Consider the following 24639-nt stretch of genomic DNA (forward strand, 5'->3'; position numbering starts at 1 on the left):
CAGGCTCTGCTTCCTCAATGGAAGGCATGTAGGTGGAACTAAGATTAAGATAAAAATAAAGATCCCTTTTAATAGTACGTCACACAATGGGGAAATGTTACAGCAGCAAAGATATAGATCACACAGAGGCGGTGGCGCAATGTAGCCATCAATGTATAACATTAGCAGCAGACATTTATAAAAAGCATGCGAATATACACAGTATTTACGTATATACACAAATCCCCATATATATACACACTTACATCCCACAACATATACAAGTGTAAGGAAACGCTCGTAATGTCTGTCCATGGTACAGAGGGGAAATAAATAAAAATGCTGCAATGACAAAAATACTGAGATGATAAAAAAATACTGCCATGATAAAAGTACTGCAATGGGAAACAAAATACATAATTGGTCAATATTTAAATACAGCATTGGATAAAGTACAGTAGTAGTGTGTATTGCATCCTCGGACTGAACAATTGCACTAATGCCCGCCCGTTTGTAGGCTTGACCCAATGTTCTTGTTAAAAAGTCTGACAGCAGCCGGCAGGAAGTAGCGGCGAAATCTCTCCTTCACACGGCAAGGGTGAAACAGTCTATCACTGTAGGAGCTGTGGAGTGATGTGAGAGTGTCATTGAGCGGGTGGGCTGGGTTGTCCAGCATTGATGACAGTTTCGCCGTCATCCTCCTGCCCCCCACTGAGTCCACAGAGTCCATCCAGGGAGCAGCCCAAGACAGAGCTGGCCCTCCTTACCAGTTTGTCCAGCCTCCTGCCCAGGAGACCACGCCATAGAAAATGACTGATGTAACCACAGAGTCATCAAATTTCCTGAGGAGTGTCCCCTGAACGCCAAACACCTCAGCCTCCTGAGTAAGAAGAGTCTGCTCAGACCCTTCCTATAGAGAGCATCTGTGTTGTTGCTCCAGTCCAGTTTATTGTTCAGATTAACACCCAGGTACTTGTAAATTGAGACCCTCTCAACGTCTGTTCCCTGGATATTCACTGGTGCAGGTGGAGAGTGCCGACGCTTGCAGAAATCCACCACCAGCTCTTTGGATTTCCTAGTGTTGATTTGGAGGCGGTTTTGCTGACACCAGTCCACAAAACCCTGAGTAACCCCTCTGTTCTCCCGATTGTCTCTGTCAGTGATGAGGCCGACAATTGCAGAGTCATCAGAGAACTTCTGCAGGTGACAGGTAGAGAAATTGTATTTGTAGTCCGATGTGTAGAGAGTGAACAGGAAGGGAGCCAGAACAGTTCCCTGTGGCACTCCCGTGCTCCAGAGGAGCACGTCAGACACACAGTCCTGTGTTCTTACGTAATGTGGCCCGGTTTGTGAGATAGTCGTGGATCCATCTGATGAGGTGGTGGTTCACTCCCGCCTGCTCCAGCTTGTCACCCAATAGGGTGGGCTGGATGGTGTTAAAAGCACTGGAGAAATCAGATAACATGAACCTCACAGTGCTCCCTGCCTTCTCCAGGTGGGAAAGTGAAGTGTGGAGCAGGTAGACGATGGCATCATCCACTCCGATGCCAGGCTGGTATGCGAACTGGAGTGGGTCCATTGAAGAGCTCACCAGGGGGTGCAGATGGATGAGGACCCGTCTCTCCAGGGTCTTCATCAGATGAGACGTCAGCGCCACTGGTCTGAAGTTGTTGAGCTCCTTCGGATTGGGGGGTCTTTGGAACCGGAATCAGGCAGGATGTTTTCCACAGCTGGGGGACTCTGCCCAGCTTCAGGCTCAGGTTGAACATGTGCAGGACAATTCCACACAGCTGGTCTGCGCAGGATTTGAGGAGCTGGGAGCTAACCCCTATGGACTCGCTGCCTACCTTGCCTTCATCTTCTTCAGCGGGTTCTTCCCCTGAGATGTTGTGAGGAACAAGGCTGAGCAGGAGGAAGTGGTGGTTGTCTAATGTGGCTGTGAACTGAATCCTGTGGGGGGGATGAGAGGAGAGAGAGAGGGGGAGAGAGGCTCTTGTTCACAGTGGCAGGAGGGGTTGGTGGGGGCTGCAGCAGGGGAGACTGAGCGGGGGCAGAAATCTGATCAAACCAATTGAAAAATAGGTTCAACTCATTTGCTCACTGAAGGTCCCCCCCCTTCTGGGTCTTACCTGGTTGTCCGTGGCCTGAGATGGTCTTCAGGCCCCTCCAGACATCCCTGGCATTGTTTCGTCGCAGCTGTTCCTCCATCCGCATCCTGTAGGACTTTTTCCCCTCTCTGATCCTCCTTCTCAGCTGATGTTGCACTCGCTTCAGCTCCTTATTGTCGCCTGACACAAAAGCCTTCTTTTTCTCCTTCAGGAGCGCTTTAATGTCCGGTGTGATCCAGGGATTGTTGTTGGAGAAACATCTTACATTCCAGGTGGGTATGGAGTTCTCCATGCAGAAATTAATACAGTCTGTGATTGTGTCCGTTAGACCATTAATGTCCTCCCCGTGGGCTTTGCTGAATACTTCCCACACAATTGTGTTGAAACAGTCCTTTAAGGCCTCCTCGGCTTCTCCGGACCATCTCTGAACTGTGCGTGTCACAACTGGTTGCCTGCGGACCAGGGGTTTCTACACAGGCAGGAGAGCCACCAGTTGTGATCAGCCGGGGGACGGACAGTGATGTGTACGCCTCCTTGGTGTTGGCATAGAAAAGGTCCAATATTTTATTGTCTCTGGTGTGGCAGGTAACATATTGTGTGAATGAAGGCAGAGAGGAGGAAGGAGAAGCATGATTGAAGTCACCAGAGATAAGGAGGAGGGCATTTAGGTGCTGTGTTTGTAGCCTGCTCACAGCTGCAGTCAGTACGTCGCAGGCTGTCTCACTGTTAGCAGAGGGGGACACGTACACCGGCACACATGACTGAACTCTCACAGTAAGTAGTCCGGCCGCATGCCAAGAGCTAGCAGCTCAATGCCCCGACTGAAAAGTTGCTCTTTCGTAGTGATGTGCCCAGGGTTACACCATCTATCATTCACAAACACAGCCAGCTTTTCAGTGTCCTGTCCGCACGTAGGATTTGGAAGCCGTCCAATTCCACAGGGGCGTCCGGCGTTATCTCTGTTTGCCATGACTCCGTGAACGATCGCGCAAATAGCGTTAGCCGCGCGAGGAGGGTAGGCAGGCGGTGTAGCGGAGGGAGCGCAGGCGAGGTGATCGACGTCGTGGGGGAGACGCAGACGAGGCGGCGGGAGCGGGGAGCGGCAGGTAGGCTGGGTCGGAGCGTGCAAGGCGCAGGCGGGGATCAGGAACTCGGAGGTGAGCAGCGGGGGCACGGGCTCAGACCGGGCGCTGGACGGCTGGAGGAGGGACACGAAAACACAGGAGTCAAACAGGAGCGAGCGTCAAGGCGATCAAGCAAGAGCGAAGCGAGCAAAGACATGAGCCAATACCACGTTAGGTCACGGGATAATCCGGCGTCTGGCTCCTGGCGACGCTGGGTCTTATGCAGGTGTTGATTGCCGCTGATGGGTAGCAGGTGCGCAGGAGCCGACGCCTTCTCAAGCCGGGGGCGTGCCTGGATGGAAACCGCCGGAGACCTGAAAACAACAATAACTCGCCAGGCCCCCCAAACCACACCAGCAGCAATAAAACCACCGCAAGTTGGATGTCCATTGCTGCGAAGAGGTAAAATAAATAAAACAGGGTAAACGGAAAAACTCAAGAAAAAGACTCAAATAGTGAGCCAAGCTGCTTGTATCAGGCAGCCACTCATGCGGCACCGGAACCGGAAGTGAAAAAAAGGAGCAGCAATGCAGGGAGGACATGGTTTAATTTAAAGAAAACAAAATGGCAAACAGAGTACTTGGGAAATCAAAAATACTAAATTTAAAAACAACATATAACAACAAATAACAAAGTGTGGTGTTGTCTTGCATGTTTCACTATTCCACTAGGTGGCAGTAGCAATATATGCTCTATGTTTGTGTACCTGCCGAAAAAGTGTGAGGAAAAAGAATAAAGTTGAAGACCACTTCTTCAATCAACACTCTCCTTGATCCGTTTTCCTTTGACTTTGTGACTATACAACATTGGCGACAAAGATGGGATGGCTCTGCTTCAAATTTTGCCACCTGTGGCATTTTTATACTGCACGCCTGTGCCTACTCTCCATTTTGATACGTGGATGTGTATGTTCAACAACTATGTGCTATATCTCGCTGACAACATAGAGGAGAAGAGGAAGCACGCTCTGTTAATCCATTCAATTGGCGCGGAGGATCAATGTATTTTCTATACGCTGCCAGTTGCTAGTGATTCCTACGTGGACACTGAAAGCATTGAAAACGTACTATGTCCTGAAGTTGAACTTTGTGGCAGAGAGGATTAAATTTTGCTCGAGATTCCAAAGGAGCAGTGAGTTTGCGGCTGCTCTGCGTGAGCTCGTTAATACTTGCGAGTTTGGCGCTGTTGGAATTTAGCTTTATATCAATGTTAGAATTTAATTTTAACCCAATGTAAACTCAAATTAGTAATCTGACTCCAATTTGCGACCTTACCCAACTCTCACTCATCCAACAATATGCGCGCTCGTTCTGCAATAGAAAGGTATCAGGAAGCCGGCATTTTCACGCACAAGTGGATTTATTCCCAATACACAGATTTACTACATGTGCACCTGAGTCTCGGGTCCCTCTCAATACAACTCTACACCTCTCTTGCCACCAGCGAATGTACTACCCGAGTTGCCCAGTAATGATTCATACTGTACAATATGCAAATGGCACAGAGACAAAGGCATCCTGGCATGATTCTATTGGCTATGTGTATTGCAGTTAACTTTAGCTTGCTCTCATTGGTCTTTCTCCCCCGCCGAATCCCGTGGCTCCTCCTGCGTGTGATCTTTTGATGGCTGCTCCTTCATCCACTGCACCCCGAGTCATCTTGTCTCGCTCCCTCCTTGCGGCTATCACCATCTGTCCTGAAACATTCCATTCTCGCACCCCACACACCATTCCGCTCCACCAGTCACACGCTCAGCACTTTACAGTCTCACACTTTCATACACTGGATGCAGCAACATCTAATGAACTATGTTAAGCTCAAACTCTTATATTCCTTTAATAGTCAAATGTATGAAATCCTTTAAGTGTAACCGAAGTTTGGACCATGCTAATGACAAGACCCTCAGGAGATGAATGCAGGAAGATTAGATCAAGGCTGCAACAAAAGAGGTGTGAACGAGACACCTCTGAAACAATGGACTTTCATGCCGGGACAACAAAAGTCATGCTGGTGGCTCCTAGCAGTCTACCCTTTGCTCTGAGTTTAGATCATGACTGCCATGATTACATTATCCTTTAGCGCCCTAGCTGAAAATATGATGAGAGACCAGATTGTTGAAAAGAAGTGCAACTTTCGGCTAATAGAACATCTGATGTTCAAGGAACTGACTGGAACCTGACTCTGGAGAAACCATTACAATTCCGTGCCAGATCGAACATGCAGTAGCTGGAGCTAAAGCTCGGACTACTCACCGGGAATGTAAAAAAATTTGCATGGTGCGCGGTAAAGGATTTTATACATTTGACTATAAAGGATTTAATACGATTGACTACAAGTTACATGTATTCCGTTTAATGCAATAAAGATATTTGCTGATTGTGCTTTGATTCGATGTGCAGTGGAAGGTCAGGGCAGGCTGTGTGTAATGCGTAGGCGGCAGATTTTTTTTGTACAGGATGAGCCGCACTTCTGATAACGGGGGTACTGACGCAGGCCTCCCGCCATCAAGGCGCTGCTGTGTGAGATTGGACGAGCCGACACGTCATCCTGCGGGCAGAAGACGTCCACTAAGAGAAAGCTAAAGTTAACTGCAGATGACACATAGCCAATAGTAGAATAGTAGGTTATCTTTGTTTTGTTTGCTGAAATGTATAATTGATCCTGGGCAACTCGGGGGGGCGTCGTCCTCTGTTGGGTACAGGGACGCGCAGAGCTGTAATGGTAGGGACCCGAGCCCCAGATTTGTATTAGATCTCCTGTTAGGAATAAATCCGCTCCCGTGTGAAGTTGCCGGCTTCCTGGTCATCTTTCTCTCAAAAACGAGCGCGCATAATTGTTGGATGAATGTAGGTCGTGTTTGGTTAACCATTAATGGAGTCAGATAATTAATTCAAACTTTTGGTACATTTAAAGTGTAAAACCCAACAATTTTTGGTGACCCCGACGTGATGAGAGGGAGAGGACTACAAAAGAAATCCACAGACTTCGAATAAGAGAACCACAGGGTCTGGGATCAGGGACCCGTATCCACACCAAGTGACGACTTGTTGAACGGAAAGGAAATCCCGATTTAGACCTGTTTTCCTCTGGTGGTACCACATCTAAAAGGTAAGCAGAATACCTGTTACTACATGTCTGAATTCTGCACAATTGGGGAAAAATAAATGTAACAGAGGAAAACGGGGATAATTGGGACATTAAATATTAAAAGTGTGGATTGTGACACGGTGTAAAATCTGGGATTTACGTGTCACGGTGATACGGTGTAAAATCTGGGATTTACGTATCACGGTAATAAGGTGTAAAATCTGGGATTTACTTATTACTAAATTTGTGGTTCTGATACGGTGTAAAATCTGGGATTTACGTATCGCGAAGTCGTAATAAAATGTAAAATCTGGGATTTACTTATTACAAAAATAGTCTGGGACTATATGTGGTATTGATACGGTGTAAAATCTGGGATTTACGTATCGCGATTTGTGTGCAAGTGTAAGCAGTGTGATTGGTGTGATATAATTTGGACTGTTTTGTTTGATATTTGGCTGGGACGCACGGGAGTGGATTGTTCAGGAGGAGTGGAGATAGGTGAGATATGGGGCTCGGTTCCGATGAACCGTATGAAAGCGATGGTGTGAGGCAAGAAATTGATGGACATTATGTGAAGTTGGAGACGCAATTAATGAGTGGAATTGAGGAGAAAAAAGATAAACAAAAAAAAAAAAGAGCAAAAGAGAGGTATCGGAAGGTGTTGTTGAAATTACAAATGGATGACCACATGGGATATGATTAAGTTGGCTAAGCAGGTGCAAAAGAAAGAGAGGAAAATGTTGAATGACATCAAACAATTGAAAGGGGCAAAAGATAAAGCTAAATGGATTCGGAAAGGTAAAATGGAAAAAGAATTGGCAATGATGGAGGAGAACATACGTAGTGTGCATCAATTGACGACAGTGGCGACAGCATTGGCAAACATAAAATTTGAAGAAAAGGTTGAGAAGGTTGTGAAAGTGGACTAGAAGGAGAGGGACGTGAGAAAAAGAAGATGTTGAACGTTGTGGAGGGTTGTGCAAGTGACAAGATTGGTAGAGGGTGATATTGAATTGGTTGTTGAACCTTTGGCGTATATTTGTAGTCAATCATATATGTCAGGGGTTTCCAGGCAAAAAGAAAATGGCAAAAGTTATTCCAGTTTTGTTATATTATTGATTGAGCTCACTTTGCTTGTGGCTTGGTGCTCGGCTCAGCTGGTTAGCACGTGGCTGCGGCCATCCAGAGTGGAGTCGTTTTTAGAATACTGTTCTGAATATTACAGTTTGAAAACTGTTTAGTTAGGACAACTTATTTTGAGACTATTGCCATTGATATGGGCCTACTATTATTTTAGTAGTTTTCTAAATCTGGTCACGTAAAATGTTCCTGTTCTATTGGTAGATAATATTATTTATTTTACTTTTGATTTTTCCGAGTTAATATTTTTTCCCTTAATAATTCCAGACAAATAGGAGTGGAAAACACTAAGGCCCGGAGTGGCCCGCGGCCCCTATGTTTGTTTCCATACAACCCATCCCTTCACAGCCCAGTTTGTCTCTTTTTCTGACACTAATCTCCTTGTTTCACTGTTGGGGTGTGTGCGTGTGTGTGTGCGTGTGGCGGTGTGTGTGCGTCTGTGTTCCCTTTGGCTGATAAACATAGCGGGTAGTTTGGTCTACTCGAGTTTTGTTTACTTTCTTTGCTGCCTACTCTCCGAAGGTCATTGTAAATTTGATTCTTCTTATGTTGCATGAAGAAATTTTTTTTTAGGATCCATTGGCATAAATAAAGGTAAATAAAGGAATTTGTGTTCCCCATAAGAAAATATGAGCCTTGATTGGGTCAAGGTGACGTCATACTGCAGGTTCCTTGCAAGATTGATGTGTCACCTGCTGTTAAGGATTTTTTAGTGCCATAAGCACTGGCCATTTATATAGCTCCCGATAAGACCTGTTAAATTTGTAGAGTTAATTAGTCCTATAGAAAACAAACGGCTTTACTAGGAGGCGTGCATCGAAACGTCAACTCAAAGCATTAAGACCCTTTTCAATCCCCTTGCCCCTAACTCTCTCATGTTCTCTCTCTCTCTCTCTTTTTCTTTCACTCTTTGTGTGTGCGGGCGAGTTGGGATTTAACATTTTTTGGACATAAAGAATATACAACTTAATTGTTATAGCACATTTCACTTTCAATATTAGGTAATAAAGTAATTATTAGATAAGATGAATACAATTAGCAGGAAATTAGAAATAAACTAAAACATACAAGAGACACCCGAAGAACAGCAGAACAGCGCCAGTCTTACTAGGATTTAAAGTTTTAAGCAAAGGGATTATGGTTTTGGGACAGGTTTTAATTGAAATATTCTAGGATCATGTTGAAAGAAAATCTTTAGAACAGGAGATGTCTAGCAATTGGAGATTGGTTTACCAAATATAAAGTTGGATTAAATAGTTCTGAAGATGATTTATTAACTGATGTGTATTAAATGTGACAAAGGTAGACGACAGACGTTTTATGACTGTACGACGCAAACCCTGACACGACAACTTTTAAGGGACATGACAGCATTCCATAAATGCCAGACTGCTAACATCCACATCTATGAGGTGTTTGACGTCACAGGTGCAGGATCGTCAGCCACGTCCAGGAGAAACGACATCACGGGGACTGAATGGGAAAATCAAGAGACCCACAGTTGTAAATTTTGGCATACGCTGGCTAAATTGAGGCAAAATGATGGATCTGCCAGCACAAATCTCAGTGAAATCAAGGCGGACGCGCCGAGGCAGGGGGCTCCGTGTGGAATTGGGAACTGGAAATTATCTTTTTGGGTAAGGAATTAGATACCTAGAGATGAATGAAAGTGTGGAAGAAAAAGTGTTTGTACGTATATGTGGTTTGAGTAAATGCTTAAGGGACGGGCCTCAGGAAGGAAACCTGATAAAGGGCACCGGCAAGCCCTTACAGTACTCAGGATGCAATGGGCGGACAGGCCTGATCAACCTGAATCCCTATTGCACTCCCAAGTATTGATTTTCAAATTGTTATTGGAGAAAGATTGGAGGAATTAAATTCAAGCATCAAGTGAATGATTGATTGACATTATTACACAAAATTTATGCAAAACTGAAAGTTTCAGAAGGGAGGTAATTTACCCCTTCTCACTGGCAAGTGCCACTCCTCCAGTTCTCTCCACAGGTTTGAGGTGACATGTGACCAGAAGGCCGGAGAACGCTTCAAAGAGTGCCTCATCACGCCCATCCCGGAGGTTCTCCTCAACAAGGAGGGAGATATAAGATATTCTAATTTAGGGTCCACGAAACAGATTAAGATATAGTTGTTGCTTTAGCCTGCTCATGGACCTCGCTGGTTTTATTATTATTCACATCGGGTGCGCGACTAGATAACATACACCCAGTACAGGATAGGGAAAATTTCGTTGTATTGATTAGACTTTTCCATGATATACAGCACCACAGCGGTGATACTTGAAGTTAATGTCAGTTAAGTGGGGCAGTTGCGCTGTTTTTATGAAAAATTACTCACTTAATGCAAGGGTAGGTCCTCCGTAGGGGGATGCGAGAGTTACATTCGGGACAAAATTTACTTGTCAGGAACTGTCCTCTCTTGAGGCCGAGGCTAGACCTGCTGACCAGCATGATGGTCATCGGCTGAATGGGGACACCTCAGGTGAGATTGGCCGTGCCGTGCATCAGATATTTCGGGCCCCGTTGGGGCCGATGTTGCTGTGTCTTTCAGGTGGGGAAGAGGGAGACAGGCCTGGTCTATGTGGCCAGGGCGAGACGCGAATGGAGTGAGCCTTCCGGAAGTGACCCGTCCAATAATGTTGTCATTACACAGCTGTTCCAGTGGGCCGTCCTCAAGGGCGTGTACCTTCCGGTTGCAGACATCATGCGAAACAGTCCATCAATGAAAAACGGCCAATCAGTCTAAGTTTAGGAGGCCAAGAGAGATGAAAATATTAAAAAAAAAAAAAAAAAAGGGGGGGGAGCAGCTAAGGCAGCCACCGACGCATCCAGCTCCCATTGCACCTGTTCCTTCCACTTCTGCTGCTCCTAGGCAAGGTTCGGGTGACGTGGCGCCACAGCAGGCTGGTCAACGATTGCGGTAACAGAGGTAGGGGTGGTTATAGACAGAGGTTGTAAGTGGGGTGTGCTCATGCTGCGGGGTGTGGGGTCACTGGGTGATGAGCTGTCCATACCGAGCCACTTTCTGGAATCTGCCATCCTCTGGTCCGGTGCCATACCTGTCGCAAAGAGCTCCACCGGCGCATGGGGCGCCACCGTTACCCACTCCCAACGCACTCTTGACACCAACCCGCTGGTACCCCATTTTATGACAAGGGGCCGCGGAGCTTCAGCGTTCGAGGACTGGCAGGTCCCTGCATTCCTGGGACGGTGGATGGACAAGTTTTCGATGGTGCTTGATACTGGGGCGAAATATTCCACACGCTGTGAGCTCCTTCCACATCTCCCAGTGAGCAACAACACTATCCTCCTTGTGGACTCTCGAGATTGCCTGAGTCACTGCCCTAGACTGAACGAACACTGGAATTCGAGTGGCATTTCCGGATGGGACTGAACTTGACTGTGCACATCCTTCGGAGGGAGCATATGTCGTGCACTCTACCTTCCCAGTGGCTGAACTAAACTGAAACATCTGAGGGCAGCTCTGAAACCTGGTTCTCCATTCTCCCGCGGTGGGTATGCCCTGTTCCTGCTCTGGTCTGTGTGGTTTAGCAACCGCAACCCATTCAATTCACCAAATGACACATTACATTGTACATGTGGTCACACACATGGTTTGGTTTATCAAAATGCATTCATCTAAATTTAGTCAGGAGTAGATCTTCCATTAGGATTATATATTTGTTATGTCTACCGTCGTTGCCTCGCACGCGTGCCTTGTACCTGAGCAGCGGAAATGGTATGAATTGTTTACTTTCACCGAGCCACAAATACCATTGAATATCGATGCGCGGCATCATACAAAAGATCTAGGCCCCATAGTTGTTGAATACTCCGCGTCACTATCAGAATATCATATTTTAACACCCACTAAAAATTCTTCGGTTTTGGGAACATCCAAAATTTCACAAGACGGGTCACTCGGAAGAGGTAATTCGGTGTGTGTGTATTGTTTTTACTGTCTCTACACCCTCCCCAGTTGACAGAAGCAGTGTGGGCACGGCCTGGAGGTGGATTGAAGCATTTGGGAGACAATAGGAGGTGAAGACTGCAGCGGTCTTGGAGCTGTCCATGTCTTGGAGAGCACCTATTTTTCCCGTTAAAAAAAAAAAAAAAAGGGTTTAATTTGGTATCTGCGTTATTATAGTTTTGGGATTTTTTTATTTTAAGCACACTATTTCATTTGGGTTGCTTTAAAAATTTGTCAAAAAACAGTCAAAATTGGAGCGTTAGCTTGAGGCTTAATTTGGAATCTCTAAACACAGTTAGATATTTGAACTCAGTGAACTAAATTTTATTTAATTCAGGAATGATTTGCCCATCTTGCGAAGTCATATTCTAATATTGTGCTATATTAGCTGGATATCATTTGGACATTATTGCGAACCAACACTGCTGAATTGTGGTGATTATCAGCAAAACTAAATTTATACGTTGGAGAATTGTTTCTGGGGGCAATGCCTGTGAGGATGACACGGTCTAGATTACATTCGAAGAAAGCTATTACAACAGTCTTAGAATTGAAATAGATATAATATTTGGTGGGTTTACGTTAATTAAAATATATTATTCAAGTGACTGATACAAGCTTCACAAACAAATTGAAAAAGGTGATTGAATACAATTAATTATGGTATTATTGCGATTATTTAGCATGCATTTTTTGAAGGATTGTATAACGATTGCTGGCATTATTTTAAACACTTACGGGACAGAAGGTCAAATATTTAATTTAGCAGGTTCATATTTACTAAATATGTTAAACATTAATTAAACAGAAAGCATTTATCAAATGAAAGTACGGTAGATACAAAAGGTCGTAAGTGGTTCTATTACACACAACTTCGACCCGCACCGGAGTTCTTTCCCCGATATGGTGAGCCTGAAGGTTGACCGCCCGGATGGGCAGGTCAAGAGAGGGGGAGATACTGACCAATTGAAACACATACAAATCAAACATAAAAATGGACACGGCTGTCCTTTTTCTTATTGTTTCTGGAGGATAGGCTTGCTTTCTACGCTTCTAGTATGTTTGCTTCTAATGTATGAGACTGCTTTTCAGACAGACGGAGTGGAGACAAAAATTGCAATGTTACAGTACCACTGCAACCAGACGGTCATGTACGAGGAACGGGAGGACAGCTCGGATAGGTTGACAGACGCACAGGTGATATTGTTTTATAAAATTTGTTACCAAGACCCCGAGGTTAGTATATATGCAAAATTATTCAATCACACAATTGATTTGGAGAATTAGAGGGAAATTGTACGAATCTGGACCAGATTTTCCCACTGACAACCCCCGAGAAACAAAAGCCCATTTTTGATAATAAGGTGGCCAAGCAAAATTTTATGTGTTTGAAGTTGAATGGAGCAGGACACACAATTGGACAAATACCGTGGGATTGGTGTGAAACGAATGTGTCTCTTCCCGTGCAGACGTCTGGTTGTGTTCTGGTGGGAAATTTCTATACGACAGGCTGCCGACCAATGCCTCTGGCAGGTGTGCCCTGGTGACTTTAATTATGCCGGTGAGTGTGACACCTGTAGATTTGGACCAGTTAAATTGGGATCAATTCAATCAGGTCATCCCGATGTCCGGTTTGGATAGAAAAAAAAAAAAAAGGAGTGTGCGGAACATTTCGGGATCAATGTTGTAGTTTCATACCAAACAACACGGCACCAGATGGGCGTCTCACCAAGGCATTGGAAGGTTTGCAAACTTCAAACAAAAAGAGGAAAGAACATGCAGGTGTAGATTCGGAAATGTGGTCAGGATGGTTGAATGCCTTTGCTAAATGGAAAGGTCTGATTAGCTCTATATTAATCTCAGTGGCAGTATTTACAGCTATTATGGTGCTTTGCGGATGTTGTTGTATACCTTGTATCAGATCTCTTACAGTTAAAACCCTCGAGCGCACCTTGGGCCCGCTGCCACCGAGTGGCAAGTACATGATCCCCCTGTCGGACCCAGAGCCGGTTCCTCTGGCAACCAGAAGGTCCATGGGGTCCAGCGGAGTAAGTGGTAATGGCCTCAGTTGTCTGAGGCCATGAGAGGGAATAAAATTTTAAATATTATTCTACATTTTTTATTTTTTACAGTTTTTATTATTCTTCTATTCCAACTTGTATATATTATTCTACATTTTTTATTTTTTTACTGTTTTTATTATTCTTCTATTACAACTTGTATATATTATTCTACATATTTTATATTTTTTACTGTTTTTATTATTATTTTTCTATTATTTTTGCGGGGGTGATGGCCTCAGTTCACTGAGGCCATGAGAGGGATTAAAGGATTTTATACATTTGACTATAAAGGATTTAATACGATTGACTACAAGTTACATGTATTCCGTTTAATGCAATAAAGATATTTGCTGATTGTGCTTTGATTCAATGTGCAGTGGAAGGTCAGGGCAGGCTGTGTGTAATGCGTAGGTGGCAGATATTTTTTGTACAGGACGAGCCGCACTTCTGATAACGGGGGTACTGACGCAGGCCTCCCGCCATCAAGGCGCTGCTGTGTGAGATTGGACGAGCCGACACGTCATCCTGCGGGCAGAAGACGTCCACTAAGAGAAAGCTAAAGTTAACTGCAGATGACACATAGCCAATAGTAGAATAGTAGGTTATCTTTGTTTTGTTTGCTGAAATGTATAATTGATCCTGGGCAACTCGGGGGGCGTTGTCCTCTGTTGGGTACAGGGACGCGCAGAGCTGTAATGGTAGGGACCCGAGCCCCAGATTTGTATTAGATCTCCTGTTAGGAATAAATCCGCTCCCGTGTGAAGTTGCCGGCTTCCTGGTCATCTTTCTCTCAAAAACGAGCGCGCATAATTGTTGGATGAATGTAGGTCGTGTTTGGTTAACCATTAATGGAGTCAGATAATTAATTCAAACTTTTGGTACATTTAAAGTGTAAAACCCAACAATTTTTGGTGACCCCGACGTGATGAGAGGGAGAGGACTACAAAAGAAATCCACAGACTTCGAATAAATCCGCTCCCGTGTGAAGTTGCCGGCTTCCTGGTCATCTTTCTCTCAAAAACTGTCACGATCGTGCCTTTGTGTTGCAGCCGAGTGGGCGTGGTCGACGGCGCGTTGCTCAGCGACGCGGCCGCGAGCGGACGCGTTCACGAGACTCCCCAGCTGCAACCCATCATCGCTTAATTGTGGACTAGTTAAGCCTTCGACACGCACACTTGCGTGTCGGATTATTGACCTACTTGCTCTCGCCTTGTGCCTTGCTATAGTCTTTGCCAAACTTTGCTCCGTGTGTTGATCGTGTTTGTTGTTTCTTTGTTTATTTCTACAGCTACGTTTCGGCTCGCTTTGTGTTTCTCGATGATTGGATTCAACCTTACCCTTTGGAGGAAGGACATTCTTGTTTTCGGTTTTCTTGCGTTGCAAGCTCCTTTTGTTACTTGTTTTGCTTTTCCTGGGGGAAGATTGTTCCCCCAGCGTTTTTCGTTCACGTCTCCCGACGTCTGTAAGTATAGACCCACTATTGTCTCTGATAGCAACTCTCCTTGCCTATCGCCTGCCAATTGTTTTTTGCCGGCCACAATAAATATTGTTTCCACCATATTTTCCCTTGTCTGCGATTTAAGAGTCCACCCACAAAAACGAGCGCGCATAATTGTTGGATGAATGTAGGTCGTGTTTGGTTAACCATTAATGGAGTCAGATAATTAATTCAAACTTTTGGTACATTTAAAGTGTAAAACCCAACAGCGGATTCCCTGGTGCGAAGCTCAGTCGTCACTCAAATGTCCTTCGCTTCCCGCCGTGCTGCTGTTAAAGATTTCTCCCAGTGTGGTTCCACTAATCACCTTGCTAACGACTACATGTGCCTAGCTAAATCAGCTGTTTGTAGACAATGCAACAAGAATGGACATCATGCCTGAGTCTGTAAAGGCAAGACTGCTTCACAAATGTGGGTGAGCTGTCCACTGGCGCTGATGATGCGGATGAACACAATCCGTTCTCATTTACAGGATAATACAATACAAACAAACAATAATAATACAGGACTTGAAATTGACTTCACTCACAAAGAATCAACCGATTTAACTTGACTTAATTTGAAGAAAAAACAAAAGCAACAAGACATGGCATGGGCAGGAGGACAACTGACATGGACAAAAGGCATAGACAACACCACAGGAGGCAATGTCGGTACAAGGACTGAAAAGAACCAGGGAATTAAATACACAAAAATCGACGAGACAACAAGGAACACCTGAACAAGACACAAAGGGGTGGAGGGAGCTGATTGCTCAACAATAGGGAGTGGGATGACAAGCACTGGTGGACACAAAAAGCTTTAACAAGAGACATAAAGGAACACAAGGAAAATCATTAAACCAAATACTAAACCAAAAACAAACACAGACCATGACAGGTATTTTATCAAATTTCTTTTTTCCAATCCTGGTTTCAAAGAAAATGGATGCTCAGACATGGTGGATGATGTTTATTCTCCCCTCCCTGAGCGTATTATGTGCAGTTTGGCAGGCCGCAACAGTTCTTCAAAAGTAAATGATAACAAGCATGCTTGTTTTTAACACCCAGCAGAAGTTGACTAAACTGAAACAAAACAAAGAGAATAACCATAATGCGAGTTTAGCCAAACCACTTAACTTTTTTTCATGAAAGTCTGCTAACTTAATGCTAGCACATTATGTGAAAAGACAGATGAGGCGTTAATATTTCATGATACATTTAATTTTTATTTTTGACAGTAGGTTTATTTTCCATGAGCAAAATTATGACTAATTCTGAACTGTTCTCTTTCCCTCTGTTCTTTATGTATTCCCCACTCAGTTACACTGCTGATCCTTGTTTACCTCACACGATTACAGACTGCAAATTGCTTTCTTTCATGTTGAAAGTATCTCTCAAACCCTTCAGCGCTTGCTTCTTAGTGATTCTCTTCCAGGCATCCGGAACTTTTGCTGGATTGGCCTCATATTCTTTAGCAAATTGTTGATTGTAGCGTACCAGTACATACTTCCAGTAATCCGACGCTTCCATTGTAGGGTCTGGGGGAATGTGCCAGTCAGGATAGATTGTATTGTAGTCTTTGTATAGAACCCACTCCCTTGGCTTTCCGTTGTTAAGAAATCTACACTCACTCTGCACATCGGTTGTACACAGAGATTCAACTAGGTCTTCAGTGATATCGTTTCTGTATCTTCCAAGGCCCTGTGGTCGATGCACAGCTGCATGATGTTTCTTGTGGTCCTTTCCACCTGCTTCGCAGGGAATTTTACAAAATGGACACTGCTGTCCACATCCGAATATTCTCTTGAATAGCTCATTTTGTGGTTTTATTGCAAGTTTATTTAGCATTTCAGTTATGTCATCAGTGTTGGAAAATTCAACAAGGAGTGATTCCTTTAATGTATTCAAGGCTGTAATGAAGCTTTGTACAAATGAATCGCACGTGCTTTGGATTTGAAACAGACTGCGCTTTTGTGCCTCCTCTGATATTACTATGTCTTTAATCAGATATTTGCGCATTTCGTTGACCAGATTTGGAATGTCTGCGTTATCATCTGATACCGTTTTTGAGGCCAGCTCCATTGCATTTAATAATTTATGAATTACAACCTCCAACTTCTTCTTCTTTAATTTGCACAATAGATTGTCCTTGTCCATTTTTCTACAGATTTGAAGCAGTATCTGATCCTTAACATATGTTTCATAGGAACAAATGTACTTGACAAAATTTTTGAAATCATCTTTGATCAGTAACTCTTTCTGAATGTCATATTGGAAACAAGAGCGTGAACTGTAAATCATTGAATGACTGCTTGCCAAAATTTCATCTACAATGTCAATTCCCAAAGATCTGTTGATGCAATCCTCAATGGCTGGCTTGATACAAAGCTGGACAAAATCATTTGCTTTGCGTTGGGAATGATCGGTCTCTTTGTATAAATCAAGAAAGTCGGACATGTATTGATTTTTGCACTTTTCCAGCTGTGTTCGGGCGTCATTATTTGACAGGAATCTTTGGTGCATCTCGAGGAATTCTCTTGCAGCGATGCCACAAATATGAAGTTTGAGGTCAATCTCAAACTGGGTATTGGTTTGGTGAGACTTGTATCCTTGATTAAGCAATTCATCAACCCTCTGCAGCAAATCTCTTGAGAAAGACTCATGGTAATCACCGTTGGAATTAGTTTTATCAACAACAAAGTGGATGGATGTCTCGATTACATTGTCTGCAAACAATTGTAAATCTCCTTTGTACATATGTTGAACTTTCTTCATGATGGAGTTAACATGGTCCCATCTGGTCTTAAATGGGCCTGTCCCAAAATCGTGTAGGTTTTTAATATGGATGAAGTTCTCATTCACTTTCCGATGGGAGAGATTTTTCTTCAGTTGGGTGAGAATGTATGCAGGTATGTCTTGCTCTTTCAATGTCGGTACATAGGCAGTGGCTGTAGCCCACATATTGTCAAACTCCTCTCTCAATTGGTCATCAGACAGTCTGAAGTCTTTGGAGGCATGCAGAAGTTTCATGACTCTCTCTTCAATCACACCACGGTACTCTCGTTGGATGTCCTGTGCCTTTTTCAAACCAATTTTTAACTCAAGGACCCTGTCCAAATTAGTATTCACTGAATATATAATATCCTTGGACAGACTTGTAATACTATTGATGAAGTCATTTCTGTATTTCTCTATCAAATTGACACACCTGTCTTTCTTTCTGTAATAATCATAGAGTTTTGCATTCAATTTGCCTTTTTGTAATTCAATTTTATCAAATAGTTCTGATTTCTTTAACATAAGCATTGTGTTCCATGTTTCCAATTCAGCCTCATTATTAGCATTTAAAATTTCTGATTCTGCTACTGTCTGCCAGGAGAGAATGTCTTTTCGCATCTCCCATTCCCACTGTGAAAACTCTTTGCACAGGTTGTCATAAGCATGGGCCACAAGTGTGTTTCTGAAACTAAAGATGAAGTTCTCATACTTCACTGATTTCCACAGACTACTCATCCATTTGAGAAGTTCGGGGATCTTCGAGATGTCATTGCACCTTTCCTTTCCTACTGTCTCCAGAAGATTTTTCTTAAACTCTGCTACAGCCTCACTGTAACCGGTGTTCACTGGTGCCATTGGAGGAGTTCCATGCCAAAGTCCTGGGATGTTCCAGTTGTTGTTTTCTAAGTCGTAGTCAAGCACATCCGTGAACGCTTGAATCGAAGGCTGTCTCTCCATTTCAGATGCAATTTGTGTCATTTCATTAAGTTGGTCCAACAGATGTTGTCTTTCTGTCAAGTTTTTGGCATGAGCGGAAACTCCAGCAACATTTTGGTGCACAAAATAACAAAGTGGTTTTTTCCCAATTTGTTTCATTCTCATGAAAGCATGGACAACAATTTGCAGGACATCTTTCATTTCGACTGCATTCTCCATTGCCATGTTGATAATGGTGACATCACTTAATCCAATGACAAAGGTTGCCAGTTGGTTGTCATGCTCATAACTATCTTCTAGTTGTGCAAGCTCAGGGGATTTCAGCCCTTCAGTATCAATGAGGAGAATGAAGTCACAACCCAACTTATTTTGTATATCATCTCCAACTTTGAGGAATAGCATATAAGCCCCTCTTGTACATCTGCCGCTGCTGACAGGAAAGTGAACACCAAACATGGTGTTGAGAAGAGTCGATTTTCCAGTACTTTGAACACCTAACACAGTAATTATTAGCAGCCTGCTCTTCCCACCGACCTTCTTGTGAAGCTCCATTAGCACAGCTGTCACCCACTTCTCTGGGACGTTTGATGCATCTCCATCCAAAAACTCCAGTGGATACCCCTCCAACAGCAGTTCAGCAGCTACAACAGGCAAATTCAACAAATTTTCTGTGGTATCATCTGACTGCATAGAAACCTCGTAGTTAAGTCCCATTTCTCTCATGTAATGCTCTATTCCTAAAGAGCTGGCCACCAATTCTTGATCAATCTCTGCTATTTGTTTGGCATCCTTATTTTTGCATTTCTCTTTGAATTTGTTCCGCAAGGCAGTCATTTTGTCACGGGAGTGGGTATTAAATGTGAATTTCATCCACTTCAAGAAATAAGTCCTTCTCTCTTTGTCACTTGTTGATAAAGTGTGAATAAAATCTTGCATTCCTTTTGACCGTTTCTGTTTCTTTTGATCTTCCCAAATGTTTCTTTTCTCTGTCTGTATCTGAGCTTTATAATGTTCAACACCAACAGTGCCAACATCGTTTATTCTGCATTCCTTCATCTCCAGTTGCGACAACCTCTTCCAATTTTCTCCTTGCAAAGGAAGTTGTTGTTTTTTGTAGTGTGGTATAGATCGTGCACTAATTCCCCTCATGATCTCTTCTGCAGTTTTTTTCTGGTCTAGAGTTTTGTTTTCATCCACAGACAGACCCAATTCAATAGCCTTTTCAAGCATGTTTTCAATACTTGTTGTGCTTTTTATGTTAGACAGTGAGTTCTTGATGGCTCCACAAATTTTCTGAGAAAATTCTGCCACATTCACTCTTGAGTTTTTGATTCTAACACTGCCATTTGGTAAACCCAGTTCTTGCACAGTTATCTTGACAGACATCATATCCTCACCGGCACTCTCTTTGCGGTTAACAACAAAATAGAGTTTGGATTTTGCATCTTGAAGAGCTGTCAAAATTTTGTGCTCCGTTTCTTCAATTTTGTCCAAGAATACAAAGATTGCATTGGAAACTTCGTAAAGAAAAGTAAATTGTTTGAGTGAATCACAAATATCTCCCCGCAAATTGGCAAATGTAATTGGCTCTGGGAATATGTCAAGATTTGCTCTCCCACCAGGAAGAAACCAGCCAATCTCCACCAACGCATTTGAAATTTTTCTAGTCTGTGCCCCTCCTTCCATATCTCTGTGTAAAAACATATTGTGACTCTGCTGGCCGCGACTGAGGATGTGATTCAAAAATTGCGATTTAGATAAAGTGCAGTTTTTTAGCCTCACGAAGGAAAAGAATGGTATAGTTGCTTGCACAATGTTGTTTTCAACAAATCCTCTTGCTTGACACAAATCATGTGGACACCACTCTTTCACAATTTCTCTTAGTGCCCATAGCATCAGAGTACACTGATTGTTGTTGCAGTGGGGCAACAACAGTGGGACAGAAAACTGGCATAATGACATCTTGAGGGCCATTTCCTGCTGCAAAAAGCTGTCGGCACAAAGAAATAGACCTACTATCAGGTCAAGAGGATGAACTGCGTTAGCTGATTCACATGCTGTGTAAATGTCCTCTTGAGCAAGGTTTTCTTCTTGTTCTTCATGGTGGCTTAATATCTGTGTGCAGTTCCTGCAGCCAGCATTGATTTTGAACAGTTTTCTTAAGAAATAAAATGGTATTTCATCCACTGATAAAACAATTTTTTCGTCTATGCTGCCTTTGTTGACCTCCAATAGAGATTGAAGAGTGAGTTTGTTCGGATAATACTTCAGTAGTCCAAGCTTGGAGAGGAAGTCGATCAGAACTGTCAAGGAGAAAGAGATTATTTAAAAATAATAATTTAAAGCAGAAAATGTGTTCTTGTTGGATTGTGTTTGGACTTGAATGGTGAATGACATGCATCTCTCTCAAAAGCATGTCAAGACATATAAGTGTTTTACTTGTGTATAAGATTAAAAAAAGACTGGTCGTAAGCTTTGTGAGGTAAAAATGCTACAAAAATATTATTTTAAAACATTTTGATAATACAAGGTACAGTTTACAGTTTTAACAGTACACACATTTTGAATTACCATAATTGTGGTGCATAACACCGCTTTGTAAATTAGATGCATGTGCATGCGTGGCCCTAATTGTAATAAAGCTATTATGCCTTGTTTGCCAAGTTCCCAACTTCTAATGTGGATTTGCGGCATGAATTAAAGTTGAGAATTATCAGTGTACTATTGTTTTTTATATACTGTACATATTTTTTTTTCATAAATATGTACCCAAAAGGGAAAAGCACTTTTTGCTGGGCCTCGCATTCCAGGCTGAGTTGAATGCCAAGAGGAGGTGAGTCATTTGACACAAAACAACACACAAACTCGTCTCTAAGGAGCGACGTCATTTGATGGCAATTTTTTTATTGGCTGCTGCCTTCTGTGTGACAAACATTAAGAGGACTACAACTCCCAGATGACTGTAAGGCCTTCTCTTCTAATAGACATATTCAAATAAATGCATGTAAAATCAACCCCAAAGGTTTGTGTATTAAATTACCATTTCCAAAGACTAAAAAAAGGCATTTTCTCAACAAGTATAGTTAGTTTTTTTTGGTTTTGTAAAGATAAAATGGTGTTTCAGTATACAGTAGACTTTTTTAAAACACTTTTTCCTTTTTATTTTATTTCGTTAAAGAAGATATTTTTTACATCTTATTTTTTTTTTTTCATTAGTCCGTTAACTACATTAAACTTGGTGCAAACTCCTTCAAATAAAGTGCACTTTTTTTTCTTTTACTTTCAGGAAATGTGAATGGCAAAAATCCAAATTGAATAGTGTTATACAGGGGGCTTAGTTAGAAACAGAACTCTGATATATTTTTTTAGGAGCCACAACTCACACCTTCATGCTGCACACTCAGACTGACAGCCCTAGCCAATCTTCCCCAACCTGGCTCGCTTCGATTTAACACAGTTCCAACCCAGATACCTCTCATTCAAGCACTTAATTGTGGTATTAACCGAACCGCCCTAACCGTGCCAATCTTAAATTACCTTTCATTTAGCATGACTTGTAGCTTGAAGGCAATGATTACCGTATTAGGAGCGGTCAATATGGCCAATACACTTACCAGATACAGATGTTCTGCTGTTCTTCTGGAATGAATTGTTTGTGTTTTTATTTGTGTTCTAATTTGTGTTCTAATTTCCTGCTAATTTATATTACACCATATGGAAAGTGCTTTGTTATAGCTCCAACTGTTGTGGAATGCGCTCCATAAATAAAGTCGTATACTGTATAATTATACATATTTTTGTATCTTTAATTTAAAGAACATACCTGTAGGGTTGTGTGTTTCATTGCTCTCTGTAGTCATGGTTTGACATCCTCTCATGGCTTGTCTTTAAAAACCTAGAGGCATATCATTGTTTGGTCTCTTCTGTTTAAAAAAAAGAAAAAAAGTGTACCACAAATGTTGCTAATTATTTCTTGATAAATCCGTATATCAGGGAGGAAGTACCCCATCTAAAAATTTCACTTACCTAACATGTCATTCATCAAAATGGTATTGTGAAGCTGACTCTGTACAGTGGTATTTGAAGGTAGTAAACAGAAACAGAAAGCATTTGAGAAACTTGAAAATCTGGTACGTTTGCATTGTTTTAACTAACTTTTTTTTTTTTTTTTTAAATTTAGTATGACCCGAGGTGCTGATTGTTGTTGAATGCACTGCCAGTACCTGCTTCAAGCAAATTTTATGGTTGAAAGAATGGTTCATATGTTGTTCTGGACCATAAGCGAAGTAATTTCATGTGAAGAACTATTTTTTTAAGAAGAGATTGTTTTTGTTTTTGTATCAGTTTGCCCATAATGTTCCTCAATGAACTGTGTAACTGCAGTATGTAGCTCTTCTCCATTCCTCTTTTTCTTCTGTTTCTCTGAAGTCACAACAATAGCAGTGATTATATCTACAAATGAACATTATACAGTAACCCAAGGCATTGTATCTGATGATGTATATCCTTGTACTGTAAAAAAAGGAATAGATTACCAAAGAATAGAACTATATTTTGCCAGAATGGAATAACACTTTGTTTATATTTTTTTTTTCACAATTATCACCTGAACAATCAACATTCAGCAGTTTACAATTGCCTTCTTATACTTTGTTAAGCCCCTAGTTTATTATAGTGAGCTCCATATCCGATTGAAAAATTAACAAAAATAACAGGTGCAAATTTAGCATGCAAAAAAAGCAAGGTAGATAGATGTATTTGTTTAACAAAATTCATACACAGTGCAACTAACAATGACTTACCCAAAATAACTGGAGCCTATGCCAGCCGTCTTCGGCAGTAGGCGGGGTACATCCTGAACTGGTTTAACAGCCAAAACCATAGCACCCAAAGACAAACAACTAAAAGCTGGATTAGAACCCATGACATTGTGTGGCTCACGTGTGTCATGATCCGCGTCGGACATGACCGGGGTTTTGCTATTGTTTTCATGATCATGCGGTTTTGTTATTGTTTTCTTCACCTCCCGGCCATGTGCACTTGTTATTGTTTTGATCTGCTGAGTAGGGGCGTTTCCCCTCAGCACCTCGCCCTCACCAGCCACGCACCTGTTCCCCGTCAGCTCACACACCTGATGCCCATCCGCACTCCTAATGACTGGACTATATAAACACCTCATCCCAACAACTCATTGTCGGAACATTACTCCTGCTACTCCGTTTGGACTGTCACGACCGCTCCCTGATCTCCTTCACGGCCATGTTCTTGCTCTCGCTCCCTCTCATGTCCCTGGTTTTTGTCACTGTCTTGTTCCTCGGCTTTTGTTCTGTTTAGTCACGTTTAGTTCGTCTTAGTCTTTTTGCACCCTGCCACGTTTGTTTGTCCACGCCATGTTGTTTGTCCTCATTTGATTAATTTAATAAATTCCCTTTAGTTTACCCTTTTCCCTGCTTCCTCGCACCTCTGGGTCCACCTCCTCCTCGCCCACCGGCGAGCAAACCTGACAGAATGTTCCGACCAACTACGGACCCTGCGGGAAGCTCTCGGCGACGTCATCGTCGTCGCCGATCGGACAACCGCCCTCATCAGCCTGCCGACCAGCCCCGTACCTCGTCTGTTGCTTCCTCCGCGTGTCACGGTATTAAAATCGACGGCCTCCCTGTCATACCCCCTCACCTGATTATTGATTCGGACTATGATGAAGACCTTGAGCACCGTACCTTTTCACCACCCCACTTTTCAATCCAACCCGATTATGAGTATGATTTCGAGCACTATGCCCCTCACGTTCTGGTAGACTCGGACCACGAAGATGACTTCGAGTATATATATAATCAGTTAGACGCCCAGCGTAACCCGGATTTAGCACAGATCAGTCACTTTCTTCCCCCTGAACAATTCCTAACACCGTTTTCATTTGGTTTTTTCGAGACCACTTCCTCTTCCACCACGCGTCGT

General features: G+C 42.8%; 1 protein-coding gene across 2 annotated transcripts; it reads right to left on the reverse strand.

The window, feature by feature from the left end:
• Positions 1-16172: 16172 nt before the first annotated feature.
• On the reverse strand, positions 16173-22774 carry LOC148336023 (up-regulator of cell proliferation-like). 2 transcript variants are annotated; one of them, XM_088296181.1, is made up of 3 exons: positions 22708-22774; positions 22505-22604; positions 16173-20984 (listed from the first exon to the last, which is right to left on the reverse strand). In XM_088296181.1, exons 2-3 carry the CDS (start codon positions 22557-22559, stop codon positions 16312-16314), a joined length of 4728 nt encoding a protein of 1575 aa, XP_088152307.1. In that variant the 5' UTR covers positions 22560-22604; positions 22708-22774; the 3' UTR covers positions 16173-16311. The 2 variants fall into 2 exon arrangements, with proteins under 2 accessions (XP_088152307.1, XP_088152306.1); XM_088296180.1 differs by lacking the exon at positions 22708-22774 and having other exon boundaries at positions 22505-22701.
• Between the last annotated feature and the right edge of the window lie 1865 nt (positions 22775-24639).

The sequence above is a fragment of the Idiotropiscis lumnitzeri genome, chromosome 5, assembly GCF_059441095.1.
Source record: "Idiotropiscis lumnitzeri isolate Australia: NSW breed Sydney's pygmy pipehorse chromosome 5, RoL_Ilum_1.0, whole genome shotgun sequence".
NCBI lineage: Eukaryota > Metazoa > Chordata > Actinopteri > Syngnathiformes > Syngnathidae > Idiotropiscis > Idiotropiscis lumnitzeri.

What these genes read in the sequence shown, in the direction of transcription:
- LOC148336023 (XM_088296181.1), bottom strand. Translation starts at nt 22,559, where the DNA reads ATGAGAGGATGTCAAACCATGACTACAGAGAGCAATGAAACACACAAC. An exon ending in TGAAACACACAACCCTACAG is followed by an intron (nt 20,985 to 22,504) that starts GTATGTTCTTTA and finishes TCTCCTTGACAG; the next exon opens with TTCTGATCGACTTCCTCTCC.